At 37.1% G+C, this 20,363-nt stretch overlaps 1 protein-coding gene across 8 annotated transcripts in view; it reads right to left on the reverse strand.

Moving 5' to 3' along the window:
* Window positions 1–20,363, reverse strand: part of NRXN3 (neurexin 3) — a gene marked incomplete at both ends in the record, with an annotated part of 894,319 nt that overhangs the window by 128,278 nt on the left and 745,678 nt on the right. For all 8 annotated transcript variants that reach the window (XM_083864468.1, XM_083864470.1, XM_083864472.1 and 5 more), the window contains one exon: window positions 3,875–4,046. In XM_083864468.1, the coding sequence (XP_083720594.1) occupies window positions 3,875–4,046 (172 nt within the window). The remainder of the gene's footprint in view (window positions 1–3,874; window positions 4,047–20,363) is intronic.

Consider the following 20,363-nt stretch of genomic DNA (forward strand, 5'->3'; position numbering starts at 1 on the left):
CTCTAAAACATTACTTCAATGAGATTTTAATTTTTTTGTCATGGATACTACTCTTGCTTTACAGCTTCTCTTCACCTAGTTTTGTTTTTTTTTTCCTACTGCAGAAAATGTAGTTGGTGCCTGGATGAATGAACAGGAATATCAGGCTTGTTTTGACATACGCTACAGATATGGCATCACACGGAGTATTTCTCTGTAAGAAAGAGAGAACAGTGAAAAAATCTGTCCTGCCTAAGAACTAATAAAAGCTTAGGGACTGAGGTATCCCAGTTGTATGTAAACACAGAAGATTTATTTCTAACTATTCTGAAAGTTTTTGTAAACTGCCTCAAATCTGATGGGTTTTATTTTAATCAAAACAAAAACATGTCAGATACTTCTTCTTCCTGAAGTCTGGGTCCAAAATTACTCCAATTTCATAATTAAAGTATTTATTTAGATATAGAGAAGACTCCCCCCAGGAACTTAAAAGCAGGAAAATAACAATGACCAAGAACAACCTGTTTTCTGGGATGTACACAAAAGGATGAAAGCATGTGAGACAACAGAAGGGGAGGCAGCCATAGAAAACTGTGCTTTAGACTACAGCGAAGAGTTTTATACCCTGACTGAGGAAAGTATGGTCACATTGCGATAATCAACTTTAATGAATCAAGTATGAAGAAACTGGCTATCAGTACAGCCTATGGAAAAAGCTCATCTCCTTGTGTTCTTGAGAGAGAGGAGGAAGGGCAAAACTAATGCAAATAAATCACAAGCAGCTCAATGGCTTTTTTGTCTGAGATACCTGTACTGGGCCACTGTTATTACGGTCCAGTAAAAGAAACTCTGGCACTTTTAAGTAGTACTGAAGATGCGAGATCATCCCTAGCAATTTGGGTTATTTCAGTCACAAAGTAAACTTTGGCTCCAAGTTAATTCACTCCTTCACCATTTTTCTCTAACCCTTTTCCTTACAAGAAAGTATAAAGTTCATGTTGCAGGTGACTGGAATGCAACTGGATGCCATAAACCCCAAAATATCAGTGCCTGAGTTTTAAGTTTGTTGTCATTCTGTTTTCCTTGTCTTTTATTTGAAGTTGTAAAAATAGAGCTTTGGAGCCTTTTGGTCCCACTGGACTAGTTTCAGTTAATTTCAATTTAACTAAAGACTGTATTTTAAGGAAAGCCAATATTCTCTCACTTTGCTCATTTAATGAATATCCAACTTTTATTTGTACTTTTCATTGAGCAAGTAATTATGAGTCTAATGTATAATCCTTCCACAAGTAATAAAACTCAGAGAGGAGCATGGAAATGCCATTTAGAAGGCAGCCCTGACTGAAGACTGCACTATGTGTGATGACAAAGAAAATACATTAGATAGTTTATAAAATTTATAAACATTAGGCTGTAGCACTGTGTGGAAAACCAAGTACACATTAAATTGTTCATTTTACAGACAAAGCATTGTGCCCAAGCAAGCATGGTCCACAAATGCAAATGTTTTTTAAGCACTACAAATAACTGTGTTTCCAGAACTGACATGATCCTACGTGAAACACAGGGGATTACTTAGCTACTATTACTTAGGTTTGAGATGAATTTAAATTTTCATCAGGTTCTAGCTGAAACACTGGATTAGACTGGGTCCATCCAACTACAAAGTCTGAATCTCTGCTGAACACAGGTTTGGTCTTGCAGTCAGATCAAAACAATAAAAAACAATAAAACAATAGTGCAAATTTGGTTTGTGAACAACAACAAGTAATTAATTTCAAAAGCTCCTGTTTAGTCTTTTTTTTAAACCATTGACTGCCCAGAAAATGGGACTAATAAGTATTGGTTTCCTGTAATTATTGGTTCATTGAATCTTTTCTGAATCTTAGGCATTTATAATGCCACTCTATTTTATGGATATTCTGGCATTTAACATGAATTGACATCAAGCCACAGTCCTTTCCTCTGGGAACATTGCCCTCCTCCCCTCCTCTTTTTTTTTTTTTTTTTTTTTTTTTTTTTTTAATTTGGCTAAAATATTTGTTTGAAAGAAGTAGGAAACAAATAAGGGAGAAACCTGCACATACGAAGTATGGTCTCATAAGCCTTATTTTCACAGGGACAGGCTGAAAAATTCATCATCTACAAACAGACAAAAATTGAAATACATGCACAGATGGGAAAAGGTATATGGAAGATAAAGGTGTTCATTTTTCTTAGAGTACAACTGCATACACTCAGTACTAGCCCAGAACATAAGATTAATGCTGATTCCATAAAATCATACATCTTCTAATGAAAACACAGAAATATCTTTAGCCAAGGCAGAAGACCAGTGTACTGAGGTAGTGTCTGAGTGTGATTTATTTTCCCTTCTTAAAAAAATATCTCTAAAGCATTGAGCTGAATACTTCTTTACACCAGAGACTTAGCACAGCAAGCAATATAAGAAGAAAATTTATTCATGGGGTTTGTAGTGACTGTAATTGGCTGCCAACTGGATTGGAGGTATTTTACAAAATAATTGATGAAAGGAGCAGAAGAAAGATCCTCAGTTGGACCTTTCCCAGCCCACTTTCCTCTCAAACCAATGGATACCAAAGCTAGAATCTAACTCAGCATATCTGTCATGGCATTCTTCAAAAAGAATTTTTTCACACAAATAAGGTTAATAAGTGAAATGTATCCTTTTGCATATACCTCACAAAACACTGACAAAGGGACATATGTGGTAGAGAGCAATACAGTATAGATGACTCACATTTTTAAACTTTCCTGTGTGCTCTCTGAAGGAGTAGAAGAGATGAAGTCATCCCCTTGGAGTAATTTATTAGTATAATGTCACATAAATTAGTATGTAACCTCAAGTTAGGATATTTCCTATACTTTCAGTTTAAGTTTCTTTTGAACAATTCCTACACAGCAAGCAAGGAATCTCCCTTCTGTCCTGAGCTACAACTGTACAACCTAGAAATAAAGAAGTGAATGTTTCTTAGACTCAGTATTAAAAACCAAGAAGATCATAACTTTATATTAGGCAACATATGAATAAGAAGAACGTGGTTAACACTGTAGATCTTTCCTTGTGTTCATTCTTCCTTTTATAACCATACTCATCATCACACCTCAGCTATCTAATGCACTGTCAGCACCACACAAAGCAATCTGTTTCTCACTTGGAGTAAGTTTGATCCTTTAGCGTGGTGACATAAAGTACCATGATTTGCTCGTGGTGGGATAAAACATGAGACAGTGTATCAAGAGCCAGTTATTCACTATTTCTGGTGGATTTAATAATCTCCAAAGATACTGAATTTTTCCACTGCATTTTGACAGAAAGTCAACTAGGAGTTGTCAGTTTTGGTTAGATGGTGCATTAACCTTTGCATCTGCAAACCTAAGAGAGAAATTGAAATTCAGATGATAAAAAATTCTGAGGCAAGCATAAAGTCTGCTTAAATACTTCCTTAATCTTCCATGTTCCTTACATTTCTACTCTATATTTATATAGACAGTATCTGAGGTGTGTCTAGAGTCACTACTGCTTTTCATAAAGTCTGTTCAAAACTTTTCTACCCTAAATATTTAGAAAATATCACAAGCAGCAAAACCAAGTTTGTCATTGAATGGCTTTGTAACTCTGTGTAGAACCAAGATTCACTTAGAGACCTCTGAAACAGCATTATCTATGTGCATCATACTACACAGTTGGCATGCTTATTCTCCCAGTGTAAAGGACTATTAGTTTGTTTTCCAAGATACAGAATCAGCAGGCTCAGGAAATTATTGTCCAGATGAAGCAACAAAGATTTATATAGCAACCAGTTGTTATTAAACATTAGTTTATAGGTACAGATACACTGAAAGAGAAGAACAAAAAGAAAAGTATATGTACCTGTGGGGTAGTGTTCATTCACTGGCCAGCTGTCAACCTGAAGTGTTGCATTGCCACCATTCCTGGTAAAGCGTACTACATGGTATTTGCCATCATTTACAGGTGTGCTTTCCTCTTTAATTGAGATGTCCACTGTGCCAATATTGAAGACTACACCAATCTTGCCTTGCTCCTAAAAGAAGAAAAGAAACAAATGTTTTTAAATTGCTGCCACTTAGGAGAATGTTCTTGGTCTGTAAGTCTCTAGCGGGTAATTCTGCCGGTAGATGGCAGTGAAGAATACACAGAAGTATCATTTTGAGCTTCGTAGGGACACATTTCATTGGTTCTGCTTCAATGCAATCACTTTCACACTGTTCTTTCAGCATTCACCTGAAGACAGTGACTCATTTGTTAAATTGTTAAAACATCACAGAAGACAGGTGAGAAACCAGGCAACAAAAATCAGGAGATGTGGATAAAGAGTTATTTGAGCAACATCTCTACTGATTATTACTAGTCACTTGTTATATAAAATGCAGCCACAGACAGGCTGTTATCTCAACACCTGTTTTTTTCTGTTTTTCTTCCTGGGAAACAAATAGTCCTCACCCTCCAAAAATAATTGTGGGACCCAGCAGGAAGAATGCAGTTAGAAGATTAATAGAACTCAAAGGGAGCAGAAGTACCATTAACTGATTTTGAAAACCAGAGGGAAGCTACCTAAAAGACAGGAGCAGCCCATCTTATTTTTCTCCACCACACACTTTATTGGCAGTGCCTTACCAACAAAGCAGTGTTTTCCCAAAACGTTCCACCAGTCACTGACTGAAAGGGAAGAGCAGGCAAAGCCTGTTGTAGTAGCCACAACACTTCCTTCTGCAGCTCCCCTCAGGTCGTTCCAAGTAATGACCATATTTAATGACTTTAGGTTGTATAGTACACACCCAGAGTACTCTCAGATTAGATATATTCATTTAATACTATTGATTTAAAGAGTGACAGAAATTCTTGTCACTGTACAATTAACAGGAATGCATATTCAAACACTCAGTAAGGAGAGGCACAGTATGCTGGTGTCAACAATTATGAAGGCATATTATGTGCACTGCACAGATCCAAAACTGGTACAGACAGGCAGAACTAAAATGCATCATATAGGAAGTCAATGCATTTACTAGCTATCTATACTATAAAATTGAAACAAGAACAGAGAGTTGATAGTCATCTTCTATGCAAATATATCTTACTTGAAAAAAATCTGAGATACAGTAAAGGGTCACTGGACAATTCTTTTCCATTTACTATCTTACATATCTGCTTAGTGAGCAGAGGATCCCATCTTTCAGGGCTGTTACCCTAACTATACTAAATTCACATTAGCAAATCTCAGCAAAAAGAAAGAAACCTCTTCTCTTGTACTTAATGGCCACCTTGGATTCCTCTCCTGGATTTAATCCTGTCTCCAGGTGTCAAAAAACCTTTTTCTGAAAATTCTACCATGTTTCGATTTCTCAGAGAGGTCTTTCTGATTCCTGCTTTACCTTACATTTCAAAGCTTACTCATACCAAAGTACTCATTACAAATTCCTTGTATCTTCAATACCGTTCTTTTTTTTTGACATTTTCTTCCTAACACCAAGTTTCCTGGTGTCAGACTACAACATTGTTTTAGGAAAGGAAAGCAAAGAGTCCCGTAGCTGAAGGGGTCATGAATGGTGGCTTAACTACTTGAAGTTTAGCACTGAAACAGTAAGCATCTTGGTTTTTCTCTTATTACAACAGTAAATTTTAGACTGTGCTAAATATATGCTGGATAGAAAGTTTCATTTACATTCACATTGTTATTCTTTGAGGGGACTTTTCTTCAAGATATCAATATCATCTTTCTCTTTTCATGGGAACGTGAAGGAAGTGGATTGCTGCTCCCAGCAGATGCATGAATTCAGATGCCACTTGAAAACAACCAATGTTTGTTATGCTCGCCCAAAAATAAGTGACGTTTCAGTTAAGAAAGATTTATTTCAGATAAAAGCATTGCCAGCACAGCTTTACCACTTCTTTGAAAAAGGAAGTAAGTGATATCCCAACACTGTTTTAGTGAATCTTTTGCAGGCAACCATGTAATTATCTTTACCTGCATAGCAATTACCAAAGAACATGTAATTAATTTTTCATAAAAGACTCAAATAATATATAGTGACCAGGTAACCTGGCTACTGATATTGTGGTTTTGCAAGATATTGCCTAACAATCAACCTTCTGGATGATCCCCCAAATTGCCTTTTATTGCCATCAATACATCAAGCTTCTTTGGCAAACTGTGGCTGCTCTATGAGTCCACTCTGGCACAAGCAGGTAAGATGAAGAGCTGCTCCTTTTCTAATGAAACAGATTACCATCACCACAGAAGAGGAAGGGATTAAAAGGTATTCAGCAGAGTGAAAGCTGCATACCTTCAAGCCTACAGGCTTAATGAGGCAAAGGTAAAAACTTCAGGTGGGGAAAAGGATGGTGGGAAGTTCAATTAATCTCTGCAGAATGAGAAAATGTTTTTGATTTTTCCTCAGAGGAAAAGGAGATAGCACCTTTCACCACTTCCTTTACCAGGGCTTGAAGGAAAAGACCTATTTTAAGGGCTAGTGATAAGAGGGCAAACTGGGCAAGAGATAAGATTGTGGAAGCAGAGGACTGCAAAATGCCAATGTCCTTTAGTCTGATGGAGAGAAGAGGGAAATGAGCAAACTGGTGCCTTCCCCATCCCAAGAGACATCCCCTCCCAGAGCCAGAGAAGACAGCCCTTCTAAAAGCAGTGTAATACTTTTTACATTTAAGAAGTGCAAAAATTTCTCTTTAAAAAAATCATGGTTCTTATGGACAGCCTATTCCAGCTCTCTTCAGATGACTCATGGGCAGAACTCCCTGTGCCTCTTTAACTCGAGTTTTGCAGAATCACAATTTCTGAGACTTTTATTTGGACTGAGTAGAAACTTGTCATGAAAATGGTTTTGTTTCAATTACCAGAATAAAATAAACCACAACGCAATATGTCAAAGGTAGGGCTACTGAAGCCAAACTGAACACACAGACCCCAAGATTCAGTTTATTAATTATATTTTATATCTCCAGGGCACCAGACACAATGAAAAAATTAACAATCAGTTTATGCATTCCTGGCAGAAGAAAAAAAATAAAGTAAAGCAAAGCCCAGAGAAAATCCTACAGCCAAGAACAGTGACTATGGACACAAGGGGCAAATCCACAATTTATTTTCAACATCTCTTCAATTCTAGTTTCTTGCTCTACAACACTTCATTAAAAACAGCTTTTACCAAGACCTACCTTCCTTCTAAATCTGAAAGACAAGCTTTACCATTACAGTTTAACATTTCATGATGGACATAACCTTTCATTCCTTTCCCTGCACATTCAGCTGGAGGATTTTCTTTCCACATAACCAAACAAAGGTATTAACTAGACCAGTAAGTATGTGATAAAGAAAGATTTACCTTTGAGCCACTACCTCTAACATTCATTTTGTAGCTATAGGAAAAGAAAATCCTAACTATACAGCAAGGAAAAAGGTGAATTCAGAGCCACACAGAGCAAACGAGCTATGTGGTCTAAAAGGGTTCAAGAGAATTTTAACAGACAGTGCAATTTTTTTCCTCTCTATGTTGGTATTCACTGGCTGCCCCAAAAACTTTCCATGAAAAGGCAACCATTAATTAATGTTTTTGAAACCTCCAAGTGACATCAAGTGCTGGCACTATGTCATGGAAAACTGAGAACCATTTTATTTATAAATAATGAAGTGAACTCAGCATTCAATCTATCTTACTTTTCCTCTTCTTTCTTTAAGGCTACTGTGCCAAAAAGGATTTTAAAAGTTTCTCAAGAATTTGTCTTGTGCTGATTTGTCCCATAAAATTGCTGCCCTCAAAAGCCACACTACCATTTCATTCCTTACAGTACTTCTGGAGATAAACATTATGTCTCTAAGACTTTAGAAATGCAATTATGATCACATAATGGAATGGTTGTAGATAAATTATAAGAACAAAAAAAGCACAAAGTACTGAAAAAAAAGTAAAAATTGTACTGGGCTTCTCCTTGACCTGTCTACACAGACTCTTGGCAACAGTTTGGTACAGGCACAATTACCAAACATTTTCAACATTATTAAATGACACAAGACCCAATCTACAGCCTGGATCAGGAGATCAGCAATTTATTGCTTGCCCTGAAGCATTGGTTCACTTTGGGCAACATTTTCTTTTTCTGTAAACCAGATTCTTTATCTGTGACAGAGGAGTTACAGACACCTATCTCTCCAAGCTCTACAGGCCTTGAAAACCCAGATACATTTTACTTAAACATTGATTATATACTGCCAATCTAAACATTTCAGCCCTGAGAGGAACTACAATCTCAGAGGAGCAGGTCCTAAGTTTTCCTCAGCTTCTACATTCAACTCCTTCAAAACCTGTTCCTTTCCTCTGAGGGGACCTCAGAACACGTCTGAGGTCTTACGCTTCAGCAGCCATGTTTTAATTTTTGTTTCTCTTTGTTCAAGGAGAAGTAGAGCCTGTCCTGTGTGTAAATTGTCAGGCCTTTTCTTTCTCCATGCCTTTACATTTTGAAGGCATCTACCTGCCTGGTCTTTATGTAGCAGACCAGGTAGAAAGAAAGTAAAATGGGGTTGGCAGTAATTTTGTAAGATGAGCAGTTCGAGTGTGTTAAAGGGTACACATACATGAACAGCTATATGCATTCTATGCTCTGAAAAAGGCTTTACCCTTAGGACTTCTTTTTCTTAATCTAAAAATTTAAATTGTCCACACTTAAAGTATATATTTGTTCCCTGTGTTCAGAAAGCATTTAATTTCAAAAACCAAGAGAGAAAAGTCCAGGCATTAGAAGAGATCCACTCTCAACTGCATCAATGTGAATCAATAGCAATTCTGTTGAAGAAACTCAATTCCCACTGATAGAAGTAGAAGCAGAGTTTATCCCAGTATCTTTTTGTGTTGTTTTGCTTATTTCTCTGAAGTGAAATGTAAAATTAGAGGAAGCATTTATAAAACATACCTGAAATCTGACTACAATCTCAGGCTGTGTTTTCTCACACTCATTTTATTGCATAATTTTTAAAGTAGTGAGTACTGCATGTACTGCCACCTCCTCCCACCCTGGCTGGTTCCAACATGGCTAGACATCAGCCCAAACCTGGCAGACAATACTCCTGGTTGCTCAGTCCTGCAGATGACTGCTGGTATTGCTGCTCTCATTTGAAATCGATACAAACTCTTCTAGTAATACAACAAGCCATTTCACGCTGTAGAAAGATTTAGTAAACCTTCCCTCCCCCCCAAAAAATGCCACACACATACACTTCAACTGCACTACGCTCTAAATTCAGGAAAATTGCTTTGTTGTTTTATAACCCTGAGAACTGCTCCTCCTGGAATGGCTTGCTTCTGCTTAGGGCCCTCACACTTGCAGTCTATGTTTTTAAAAAGAGATTGAACTTTTATTTCTCGCTCTTTGTTTTCATTTTATTCTTTAAGACTTTCTTTGCTTGATTTCCTTCAGGATTTTTTTTTGCCTGGTTGTTTTTTATTTTTGCTTTGCCTCAAACTTGATTCTGAATATTAGTCCCTCTAAAGGATTACTCACTCTTTGTGATTTAGGGGGCTTTGCACAACAGTGCCAAGTGTTGTGAGTTATCCAGGAGAACCAAAGGTATAGATACATATTCCACAGAGAGCACTCATTTATTACTACAACTGCAAATCACTTTATGTGAACTTTCACTGTTACCAGAAACTCAGAAAGTTCTTTTCTGATTAGAAAGGTAGTAAAAACCAGCATTACCCTTAGAGGGCCCTTCTGGGCTTCAGCTAGAACTGAGCACATGGTTGGACAAGATCTTTCTGGTATACATGTATCAATGGATTTAAGAAGGGGAAGTATTAGAACCTGTATTCAGCCCAGAGTATAAGGCAGTTAGCCCTACTCTTCTCTGGCTGGCCATATTTAGTACTGGTTTTAAGATCACTGAGATGCAAGTCTGAAATCAGGATTCAATATCTAAAAAACTCTTGGGCTGGGTAAAGGAAGAGTTTACTGAATGAAGTCTGCCTTTATCCGAACAGTGATGGCAGGGGAAGCACGCTCAAGAATCAGTATTGCCACCCTGGCAAATATGATAATCAAGAAAAACAGCAATGCTCTGAGAGAAATGACAGGCACTGAAGCTCACCTGATTTGGGGGTTTTTGATCAGGGTGCCAAAACTTTACAGTTACCTTGAAACAAGGAAAAAATGTTGTTAAGGGGAAAGGAAGCACCCAGGTCAGCTAATTTTGTTCAATTTTTAAGGGCTGTTATAAGGAGCAGTAGGTCAATTTTTGTTATATATGTTACTGCTTCTTTAAGCTGCTCAACCAGATCTACTCAATTCCAGTTAAAACCTATTTATCAGAAATAATCACACACATACACAGAGGATCAAATAAATAGAAATTATTATCCTTTGGGGGCATGGTTTTAAAAAGAAGCAGTTCTCAGTGATACATAATTTATAAGGCTAAAAAGGACAATTGTTATAATCTACTCTGCTCTAAAAATTTATAGGAGGTCATATATCTTGTCTGAATTGATTCTTTTTTAAACTACAGGATATATTTTAGAGCAGTATTTGTGATTTGCAGCTAAGGCAAGAAGGCTTGGATTCATTACAGTTGCTACTTTGATAAGATTGGCCTAGTGTTGAACACGGTCAAAAAGGCAAGTGGAATTCAAGAACTATAATGAAAAGGAACTGTGTACAAAAGGAAAACCTCTATTATAAGTTAAGGGTGGACCTTTGACTTAAATTCTTGAACACAGTACACAGATCTTTTTGAGGCCATCTCAAAAAGAAAAAGAGGACATATAAAAGTTTCCAAAAAGTAGTACACTTGAAACTGTGTATATAGTCATGAAGCAATGATTCAGCACTAGTTCTTTAAAACTCAAAGAACTACAAATATATAAGAAAAGCATTTGAAAATTATGTTTAAGCAAAAAAAGTACCAAATTCATGGGAAGAAACAAGAGCCATTGAATACAGCAATATGAATATAACCTTGTGCTCAGCTCTTCCTGAAAAGCAGATCATTATTAATGGTTACTGCCTATACTGAAACACCATCTAGTCTAGCATCATATGGCCATAAATGACTTGTAAGTCTGTGATCAAGCCAAAATTTTCTTGAAGGTTGCTACTGATTCCTGTTCATTTTAAGTGGTGAAAAAATTAAATTGGGAAATATTAATGAAAATTAAATCTTTTCCTTTAAAGGTTTCAGAAAGGTAGCTTAGATAAACATCTGTCATGGCCACGCTGCTGCTTCAAGTTTATCCTCAGAGGCAAGAATTGCTGAAGCAAAAGACTTAGGGTTCCAGCTTCATCTTTCCTTGACTGCAAACTCTCTCCTCAGTTTTACAGAGCATAAGAGAAAACCACTCAGCTCTGAGTTTCTTGCTTAAAAGCAGGTTTTCCAATCTTTCATTTAAACTTCCCCATGGCCCTGAAATTCCTTCAGTTTACTTACACTTCTTTTTCAAGTGGAGACACCAGAAATTTTTAACTTTAGTTTACAGAAATTACACAATCTTACCATGGGGGCTCACATTTGAGGCTTATTCACCATGATCAACAGCCTAATTCAGGAGTCATCTCTGAGAGTGTTCCTTGTATTGAAAGATGATCTCTACTCTTTGCTTGGAGACATGTTACATTATTTGGCTAAAGTAAAATTTATACCAATTTCCTTGTTAAGAGTTTAACAATTTTTCCAAATTGCCCTTCATTTTTTGCCAGTTGAATGTTTACGTGGGACACAGACAGTAATACAATACTTCTTTTATGGCCTGTACTACAAGAAATTGTAGCACAGCAATACACTGCTACTAAAGTATGTCTTACTCATGTTCTTGAACTTTTTTTAACCAAACACCTTTGCAATATTACAGAAATAGAGTTACTGGTGGGATGTGAAATTGCCATTCTCTTGCTTTAATTTCACCTAATCTCTGTCTCTCCCTGCATGTTTCCATCTTTCAATCTTTGCCTTTGTCTAGTAAAAGCTTCTTTTATAAATAAAACTACCCTGAAGACAAGCAAAAAAATAAACAAGAAGCTCAATTCTGTGACAATTATACCAGGGTCAGGAGTGACGCATTATGTACAACACACACAAGATACTTTCATCAAGGAAAAACATGAAATATAGAAGGTACTTATTTATTTCAGCCCAGATATCCCACATCAGAAAAGAGCTATACACATCACTGAAGTAGTTTAGGTAACATTAATACATAATACCAGCAGAATTACACTTAGGAAATAATTTTGCACCAGAAGCTTACATATTTCATGTAAGGGGATGCCATTAGTACAGACTGAGACCTTTGAATTTTAACTCACTCACAGAGGTAATCAAGATTAGGTATATGGAGTACAGGGTTGAAAGAAAAGATTTTTGCTTCTACTGCTGCTCTCCTGTACCTTGAAAAAGCCACTTTAATTTCTCTCTCTCCAGTTTTCCTTTTTATAAAAGTGAAGTCACATTATCAAAAGGCTTATCAAACAGTATATTTGTATGTTATCTGCCCCAGTGGAGCCCTGGTATCCAGTGGAGCCTCCAGATGTTGTTGCACTACAGTTAATTAATATCAAGCAGGGTATCCTGATTTACAGTATCATCATTACCACGATGAGGCTTGTACTAAGCTCACCTATTTCCTCAAATCTGGGGAATGCTGTGGCACATTTTATTGCTCTTATATCTGACACCTGCCAAGCCCAGTGATCAGTGATATTCAGCAGTTTTAAAAGGGAGGCTTCCTTCTGTGCCATTCAGTGCCTAGGATGGTGTGCCCAATTAAGTCTTTTTTCCTGTTACATAGGATAGCACCAATATACTGCCAGTCAATTAACAGGAAGTAAAATGTTTCAAAAAACACATGCAAGTGTGTTTAGGCCACACAATTTGCAAAAAATAATTGTTATTACACAGCTGGTGAAACTCAAGCCGTGGGGCTGCTAAATCCCACTCATTTAGGAATATCAGACTGCAAGTAAAGAAACAGAAATAAGCAGCATGCTGAAAAGGGGCATTTCCTAGGGAAACAGAATGCAAAACAAATTAAAAAGGCGATATCTGTCTATTGGCTCACTAGCAAATACATTATTCAGATGGCTAATTTGTTCTCACAGATTAAAATGTGCATCATAAAAAAATACGCCCTATCTGATGGTGTGAACTCAAACTATTAGGACTAAATATTCTGACAGTGCCTTTTGAAAATAAAAACAGTATATCCTGGAAAGTTTTGTGAAATTATACCTTGTAGACATAATTCTGCACTAGGTTAGAAATAGGAACCATTCTGAATGTTGACACCAGCTTCCATTTTCCCAGAGAAGGGAGCCAATGCATATTGTGTTCTGCATTTTAAACTTGAAGTATGCTCAAGCTGCTCCACTCTTCCAGCATTACAGAAGTTGGCTGATTAAAAGAAGGCCTTTACCTTTCTAAGAGCTGCTCTGAAACTCACTCTTCAGACAAAAACATGACCAGCTGCTAAAATGTCACATTCAGTCAATAACGAAATGACTGTAGTAGCAAGTCAGATTTTAGTAGGGCACAAGAACAAGGGATTTGCTCCAAAGCAGAGATCTTCCAGGAGAAAATATGCCCATCCATCTCACAACATCTCCCCTGGGTTTTCAATCCATTGGTAACATTGCCAACAATTTGTGCCAGCAGAAACTAAAGTGTCAGTCACACTCTGGTGGTTTGAACCTCACTGGACACCAGATACTCACCAAAGCCTATCACTTCTCCTATTCAGCAGGACAAGGAGATGAAATAAAACAAAATGAGCTGAGATAAGGGCAGGGAGAGATCACTCATGAGCGGCTGTCACTGGCAAAACAGTCTCAACTTAGGGAAATTAATTCAATTTATTACCAAACAAATCTGAGTAGGATAATGAGAATAAATCTTAAAAACACCTTCTCCTTGACTCTCCCTTTTTCCAGGACTTAACTTTACTCTCAAACTTGCTACCCTCTCCCTGCTGCCTGCTTCACCAGGGGCTTTACTATGGCTCTATCCCACTGCCATTGCTCCTGCTCAGCAACTTTCCCCCCCTTTTTAACCATGTTTTCACAGAGGTTATACCACTGTCGTGGATGGCCTTGGCCAGCAGCAGGTACTAGCAGGTACTTGGAGCTGCCTGGCATTAGCTCTGTCAGACACAGGGCAAGCTTCTGACAGCTTCTCACAGAAGACACCTATGTAGCCCCCCCAAACCAAAATCCTGCCATGCAAACCCAATACATACACAAAATATGGAATTAAAGATCTGATATTTACAGGCTGTGTGGAATAAACCATGTACCTTAACTACTAGGCTTCCTTATCAAAAGCATTGGTACAATTATGAGATGTCAGTGAGCTGAAGGCACAGCACCTATTACTCAGTAATAGCAATCAGAGCTGTCTGTCTCCACCCATAACCAACAGAAAAGTGAGCACTTGTCAAGGAGATGGCATTAAAAAAGGACACTGTGTTCTGACAGGAAAGGTGATCACAAATACCAACTTGCCATCCAATTAACCCAAGTACAATAGCTATAGAAGTACAATGGGTGAAGCGGCTTTGGACAGAATTAATCTATTTAAAACTTGGTTTTGCTTAGAGTATATTTTCTTGCAAACTCTCTTCTCTTAACCATAAAGGATTCCCAGGGCTTCAGAATGGTCCAAAAATATATATTTAAAAGTATTATATGACTAAGCACTATCTACTACTGTACTTTCCTTTCTTAGTGTTTTCTTTACAGAATTTTAATAGAATAGAATTCTAATAGAATTTAATGCATCCAGGGCCTATATTTCATGTTCCTTTTGAAATCTATGAAACAGATTCCATGAAATGTATAATATCAACAGCCTATTGTAGCCAAAGTAGTCTTTACCAGACAAGTGAGAAGTTTGAGCTAAGGTTCAACAGGTCTCTCTAATCCAACATGAAAAAGAGGGAAATGTGAGGATTTGCAAACATAAACAGTACCTGGATTCAATAACAGTTTATTTCTAGTTTTTCAAAGCTTGTTTTCTTAAAATGGCAGGGTTTTTTTTTAAAGTTAGTATAGTGTGGCTTTTGAGATGTGGCTGGACTCCAGCTGAAGGCCTTTCTAATCCTTAATCAAAGATGTTCAATATAAGCAGAACATTAAAAATATATGAACATTGCAGTACAGGAAACTTAAATTTCTAATGAAAATACTCTAATTGCTCAAAATAATTTAATAGTCTACAGATTGTATGACAGAGCACTGATTAATAAGAAATAGTGGAATATTAGAGATGGAGAAAGAGAAAAGGAGAACATAGTGGTTTGAAGACATAGTTCACAAAGGAGGCCACCAGTACCATTTGCAGGCTGGAAAGCAGAGACAAAGATAGATGACTAGACAAAATTTTGTAGGAACAAGAAGTTACAGGAACAGAGCAAATAACTGAAATTCCTTTCGGTCTTAAGCCACTACCTAGTAATTTACACTACCTTAACTTTGCTACCAAGGAACACTTCAAACACCCACGTTTTATAAACTACAGGATGCACTAACTACTAAATAGGTCAAAAGGCTACATCTGAAACTTGTTGGAAAAAGCACCTCACATCAAGACTGACTTTTCCTATAAAGATGAGAATTCTATTAAGTCAAGATAGACTGCTGGGGAAAATTACAACTTGGCTATTTGCATATTTATTTTGTGTTACAGAATTTGCTTATTATTTGGCAAAGTAGTATCAGCTGAGCTCCTTGCCAAGTTTGTATTATGTTAGTTAAAACAGAACTGCTGATGTCAAATGGAAACTTGCTTATTTGGAATGGATGGTCACAAAAAAACGTGAAGCACTTCCAGTACTGTGTTGTCTTTTTTTTTTTTTTTTTTTTTTTTTTTTTTTTTTTTTTTGCATAGTAGGTGTGGGAAGGAGTAGTGAGTAAGGAGAAGGTTAATGTCACAATTTCAGCTTCCATATTTCTTCCCAATATCTTCTTCTCTGCACTTTCTAGAGAAAATGTTATGAGATGTAAAAGTACAGCCTTTACATGTATCAAAGGAAACTCCTGTCTTATGATTGTGCTGAGATCCCAATCCTACTGTAATACCAGCAGTGCTTAGATGAGTGTCCTCTGGGTTCAGAATACTTAGAAATCAGTAGGAGAGAATCACAAAAGAACTTAGCCTAAGGATGCATTTCGTTACTCAGCCTCCCTTGTCTGGCCACTCACTTATTCACATTAGCTTCCATGGGAAGAAGCTGTGTTTCATCAGGCCTACCTGAAGGGACATAGACCACCTTTACAGATAATCATTTATTCAGAAATTAGTGTAGCCACCATTAGGAACACTAAGGTAAAGGAAGCTCAGGGTATGGGAGGTAAGACCAGTACAAAAACAGCCTTAACAGTGTCCATTCCTTGATGAAAGAAGAATTTTTGTGAATAAACTGGAGCAGCCAAAGGAATTTAGAGATACAAGACTGTTGTGATTTAGACTATACACTTTATGCTTACATACTGGAAAGAAAAATTTTCTAGCTTTTGTCCAGGACTTTGTGATTTAGCAACAGTCAGTAAATATTACCCAAGTGCGAGAACAGAGTTCCTCTGTTCATTCATTATTTTGTCAGCAGGCTGCTGAAATTAGTAGGTCAAACTCTGACATTTCTACTCAGGAGAAAGCCCTACAGAGGGCCCAGATCTGAAAAAGGATTTAGCTTGATACTGTATGTTCAGCACAAAAATAACATAGCCTTTAAAAATCAAATTTTAAAGAACTGTCATTTTGTTTAGGGGAATAAGAGTAATATGTGCCTTATCTTTTTGCAATGATATGACCATAGCCCCAACTCTCCATATTTTCTCCTTCCTACACAATTTAGGCATCTGAGGAGTTGATTGGGAGAGACAATAAACTCACAACAGGCTGATCTTGTAAAATACAAACTGAAGGAGCAGTAAGGGTGATGGATGTCTGTGGCCAGCTATTACGGCTGTTTGTTTTCTGTGTCTTCAGGCAGACGGAGAACAGCACTGGCAGCACATGGCACGGGAGTTTGGGCTTGGAAGGCGGATACAGCAGACTTCTGATAGAAGGAATTGAACCAAGGCAGCATGGTGGCTAGCAAGCCAGTCTGACAGACTGAACTGTTGATCACCTTCCTCATTTCTGCACCTCTACACAGGGGCTCCTTCCAGTAACCAAATTGCTCCAAGTCCTGTCCAACCTGGCCCCGAACACTTCTAGGGATGGGGCAGCCACTATTTCATTAGACAATCTGTTCCAATCCCTCACAACCCTCATAGTATATAATTATATACTAATCAGAAATTATACAGCCTTTAAAACAGAGACATTTATTATAAGAACACAGGCTTTCACAAGCAAAAAGAAAAGGTCCAGAGGATGATACACATTGTCAAGATTCAAAAAATTATTTTGCAAATTGGTGGACAATGTTAGTGATACAGCCTTGTCAGACTATAAAGAAAATACCAACAAAACAAAGCAGACAGTATGTGTATGCATGTGGGAGCACTTCCAGAACAACAAAAAAGGGATGCTGGCATGGATTCCCTGTGTTTGTAGCTGCCATGTGTTCTATATTTAGTCATATTACAATAAGAAGAAGATGACAAAATACAACAAAATAGCATGTATCTGCTTTTTGCAACGGTCCTGTTCATCTCTGTGGAATCCCACTGCTCCTCTGAATAAATATCACTATCCTCAAACTGCTTTGTACTTCATGACAATATTAATAATCTAAGGCTCTTCTTCAGAAAATGGATATAGCTGTTTTGGAATTAATAATATGAAATTTATGCTGATCCACCAAACACCATTCATGCCCTTTGTACCCAAGAAGAATCAAGTACACCACACAAGTGAAAGAAGCTCCAGGGAATTCATGTAACACCAGCCTGCATGCAAAGATAACCTATCTACAATAACCTAAATCCTAGGCTATCCTAGATAACCTAACCTAACCACTTAAAGGACGGATGAAATAAACAGATTGCAGTTCCGTATCCTAAAATGACAATGGTCTTTTTCACACCAGAACACAAGTTAACCTAATTACAATCTCCCTAAATAGATGGGTACAAATGCCGGCCTGAATGGACAGCAGATTCCTGCATCAGGGTTCTGAAAGTTTCAGAAAGGTTTGCACAGCTTCTCATTAATAAGCCTCAAACTGTCCCAGTGTGGGAAAAGAGACCATCAATGAACAGCCAGAATACGTGAGGGAGTGCAACAACTGGTTCAAAATTTCAGGATTACTAAAAAAAAAAAATCAAAGCTTTTTTCAAATCCATCAAGATTTTCCATAATAAAATGAAAAAGTAATAAAAGAATTAGAATCTTTATATTTAATTACCCAAATTTTGCTAGAATTTTAATGTCTAGATGTATTACTTATTCCTACATTTGGTCTGTATTTTCATCCTCCCTTTTCCTTTGAAGAAAAAAAAAAAGCAGAAAAGATGACAAAATGAGATAAAACAGAAATCTTCTTACCATTTATAAGCCTAAACTTCAGATATTTATTTTATCTGAAGACACAATTTTCTAATATAAACAGCAACATTATCTTCAGTGGAAGGCATTCAAACTCTAAAAATGTGTCCAGTTAAAATCTCACTTTATAACATTTGTAATTTATTTTTATCTTTCCTAGACAAAGAAATTACGTGGGTTTCTCAAACTGAAATTACATACAGAGCATAACCACTTCAAACTGGCAGCTTGTGCGGCCCACTATTACCTTCAAAAAGACACATCATAATCTCCTGATTTTGTATACTGTATTTATTCAGGGAGGCTGTTGCTCTTGCTAAAGAAATAGGGCTTCCTTAAGGTCCCAGCCAAACTTTGGGAAGCGTTATCTCAAGGGAACAATAAGAATTATTACTATCAAGGGAGATAAGACTGCAGTCCTTTTAATAAGGACTCTACTTGACCTTGAAGCATGTGCTACGTGGTGGCAAGGGAAAGTTTGTTTAATATAAATTCCTCACGCAAAGTTATGTGAAACTTACATTGGTTTGTGCTTTTTAAAATGCAATTATGAATTCACTTTTTAATCATGATTCACTTTCTTGTTTCAGGTGACTACATTTCTGATTGTTAGGGGGTAATTTTGTTTTCAATGTTGCACATTAAAAACAGATGCAACCCTAAAGTAGTGGGTTCAGTATCACAGTCAGTGGTTAACAACTCTACAACCTTCAGGGTGGCATTGGAGACCCACACTTCCCTCAGCCTTCAGAGCTGTATTTCCTTCTTTGTTAGTGAAACTGCATAGGTGGTTTCAAGAAGAAAAAAAGAACATGAAAGCTTTGCTATCTTTTCTAGCAAACACTTCTCCAACAGAACAATCTGAAATGGGAAGGAAGCATGAAAGAAGCTTTATTGTTTTTGTGAGAAAGGTTAATAGCAAGAGGTGCATTTAAGAAAGAAAAGAAAAAAAAAAAAAAAAGAAAGGTGAGGGAAATGAAAAAAAACCCCAGCAGCTATGTCTCAATTTTGATCAAAGCAGTAGAGAAGTAGCTGTGCGAAGTGTCTCCCCATTTCTTTGGATAACTTTATAGGCAAGCAAGATAAAATACTTAATTAGTCTTTAAAAAAAAACAACAACAAAACAAAAACAAACAAAAAAAACATTCAACTACATGCAACAAACAGCAATGAAAACTCCCTATGTGGCATCTTCACTAACCAAAGCACCACCTTCTGAGAGGACTCCAGGAAAAGGAGTGAGATTCAAATGCTACAACACTTTCTCTTTTCAGGACAGATGGACAGTAAGGAGTTCTAAATTATTCTGGGTGCATACAAAAACCTGATTTTTTTTGGGATTTGCAATTTTTCCAACCACCATCAGTTGGGCTGAGACTCAACTAATTTGCTGAAGACTAGCAAACAGCTACAGAAGATTTGGCATCTTCTTTTATTATCTGTGTGGATTGAGATCAATTGCTAACTAGAAATTAAGGGCATTGTTTAATCCTGGCAGCACTCCTTAGACTTCAGTATTGTTTATCTAGAAATACATTTGGCTTGAAAACTGTTTCTTTAAATTGATCCTCTGAGTCTTCTTAACCCTGTTAGCAGTGGAGGATTGGGTATACTGCATTATTTTCTGAGATTTGCCTGCGGTTTATTTGCAAAAGCCACTTTTCTATCATTGCATTGACACACCAATGGAACCTGCACTTAACCTCGCCACATTTGCTAGCTGAACACAAATCAAAGATTTCCACTTCTTCATTGTCAAAAAGATGAACTATTTTCTGTCCAAATCAAGCAGCCCGACTATATCCAGATCAGTCGCTTTCCAGAAATGATGTAAGCCACAATACCAGGTCTTGA

The sequence above is a fragment of the Zosterops lateralis genome, assembly GCF_965231275.1.
Source record: "Zosterops lateralis genome assembly, chromosome: 6".
NCBI lineage: Eukaryota > Metazoa > Chordata > Aves > Passeriformes > Zosteropidae > Zosterops > Zosterops lateralis.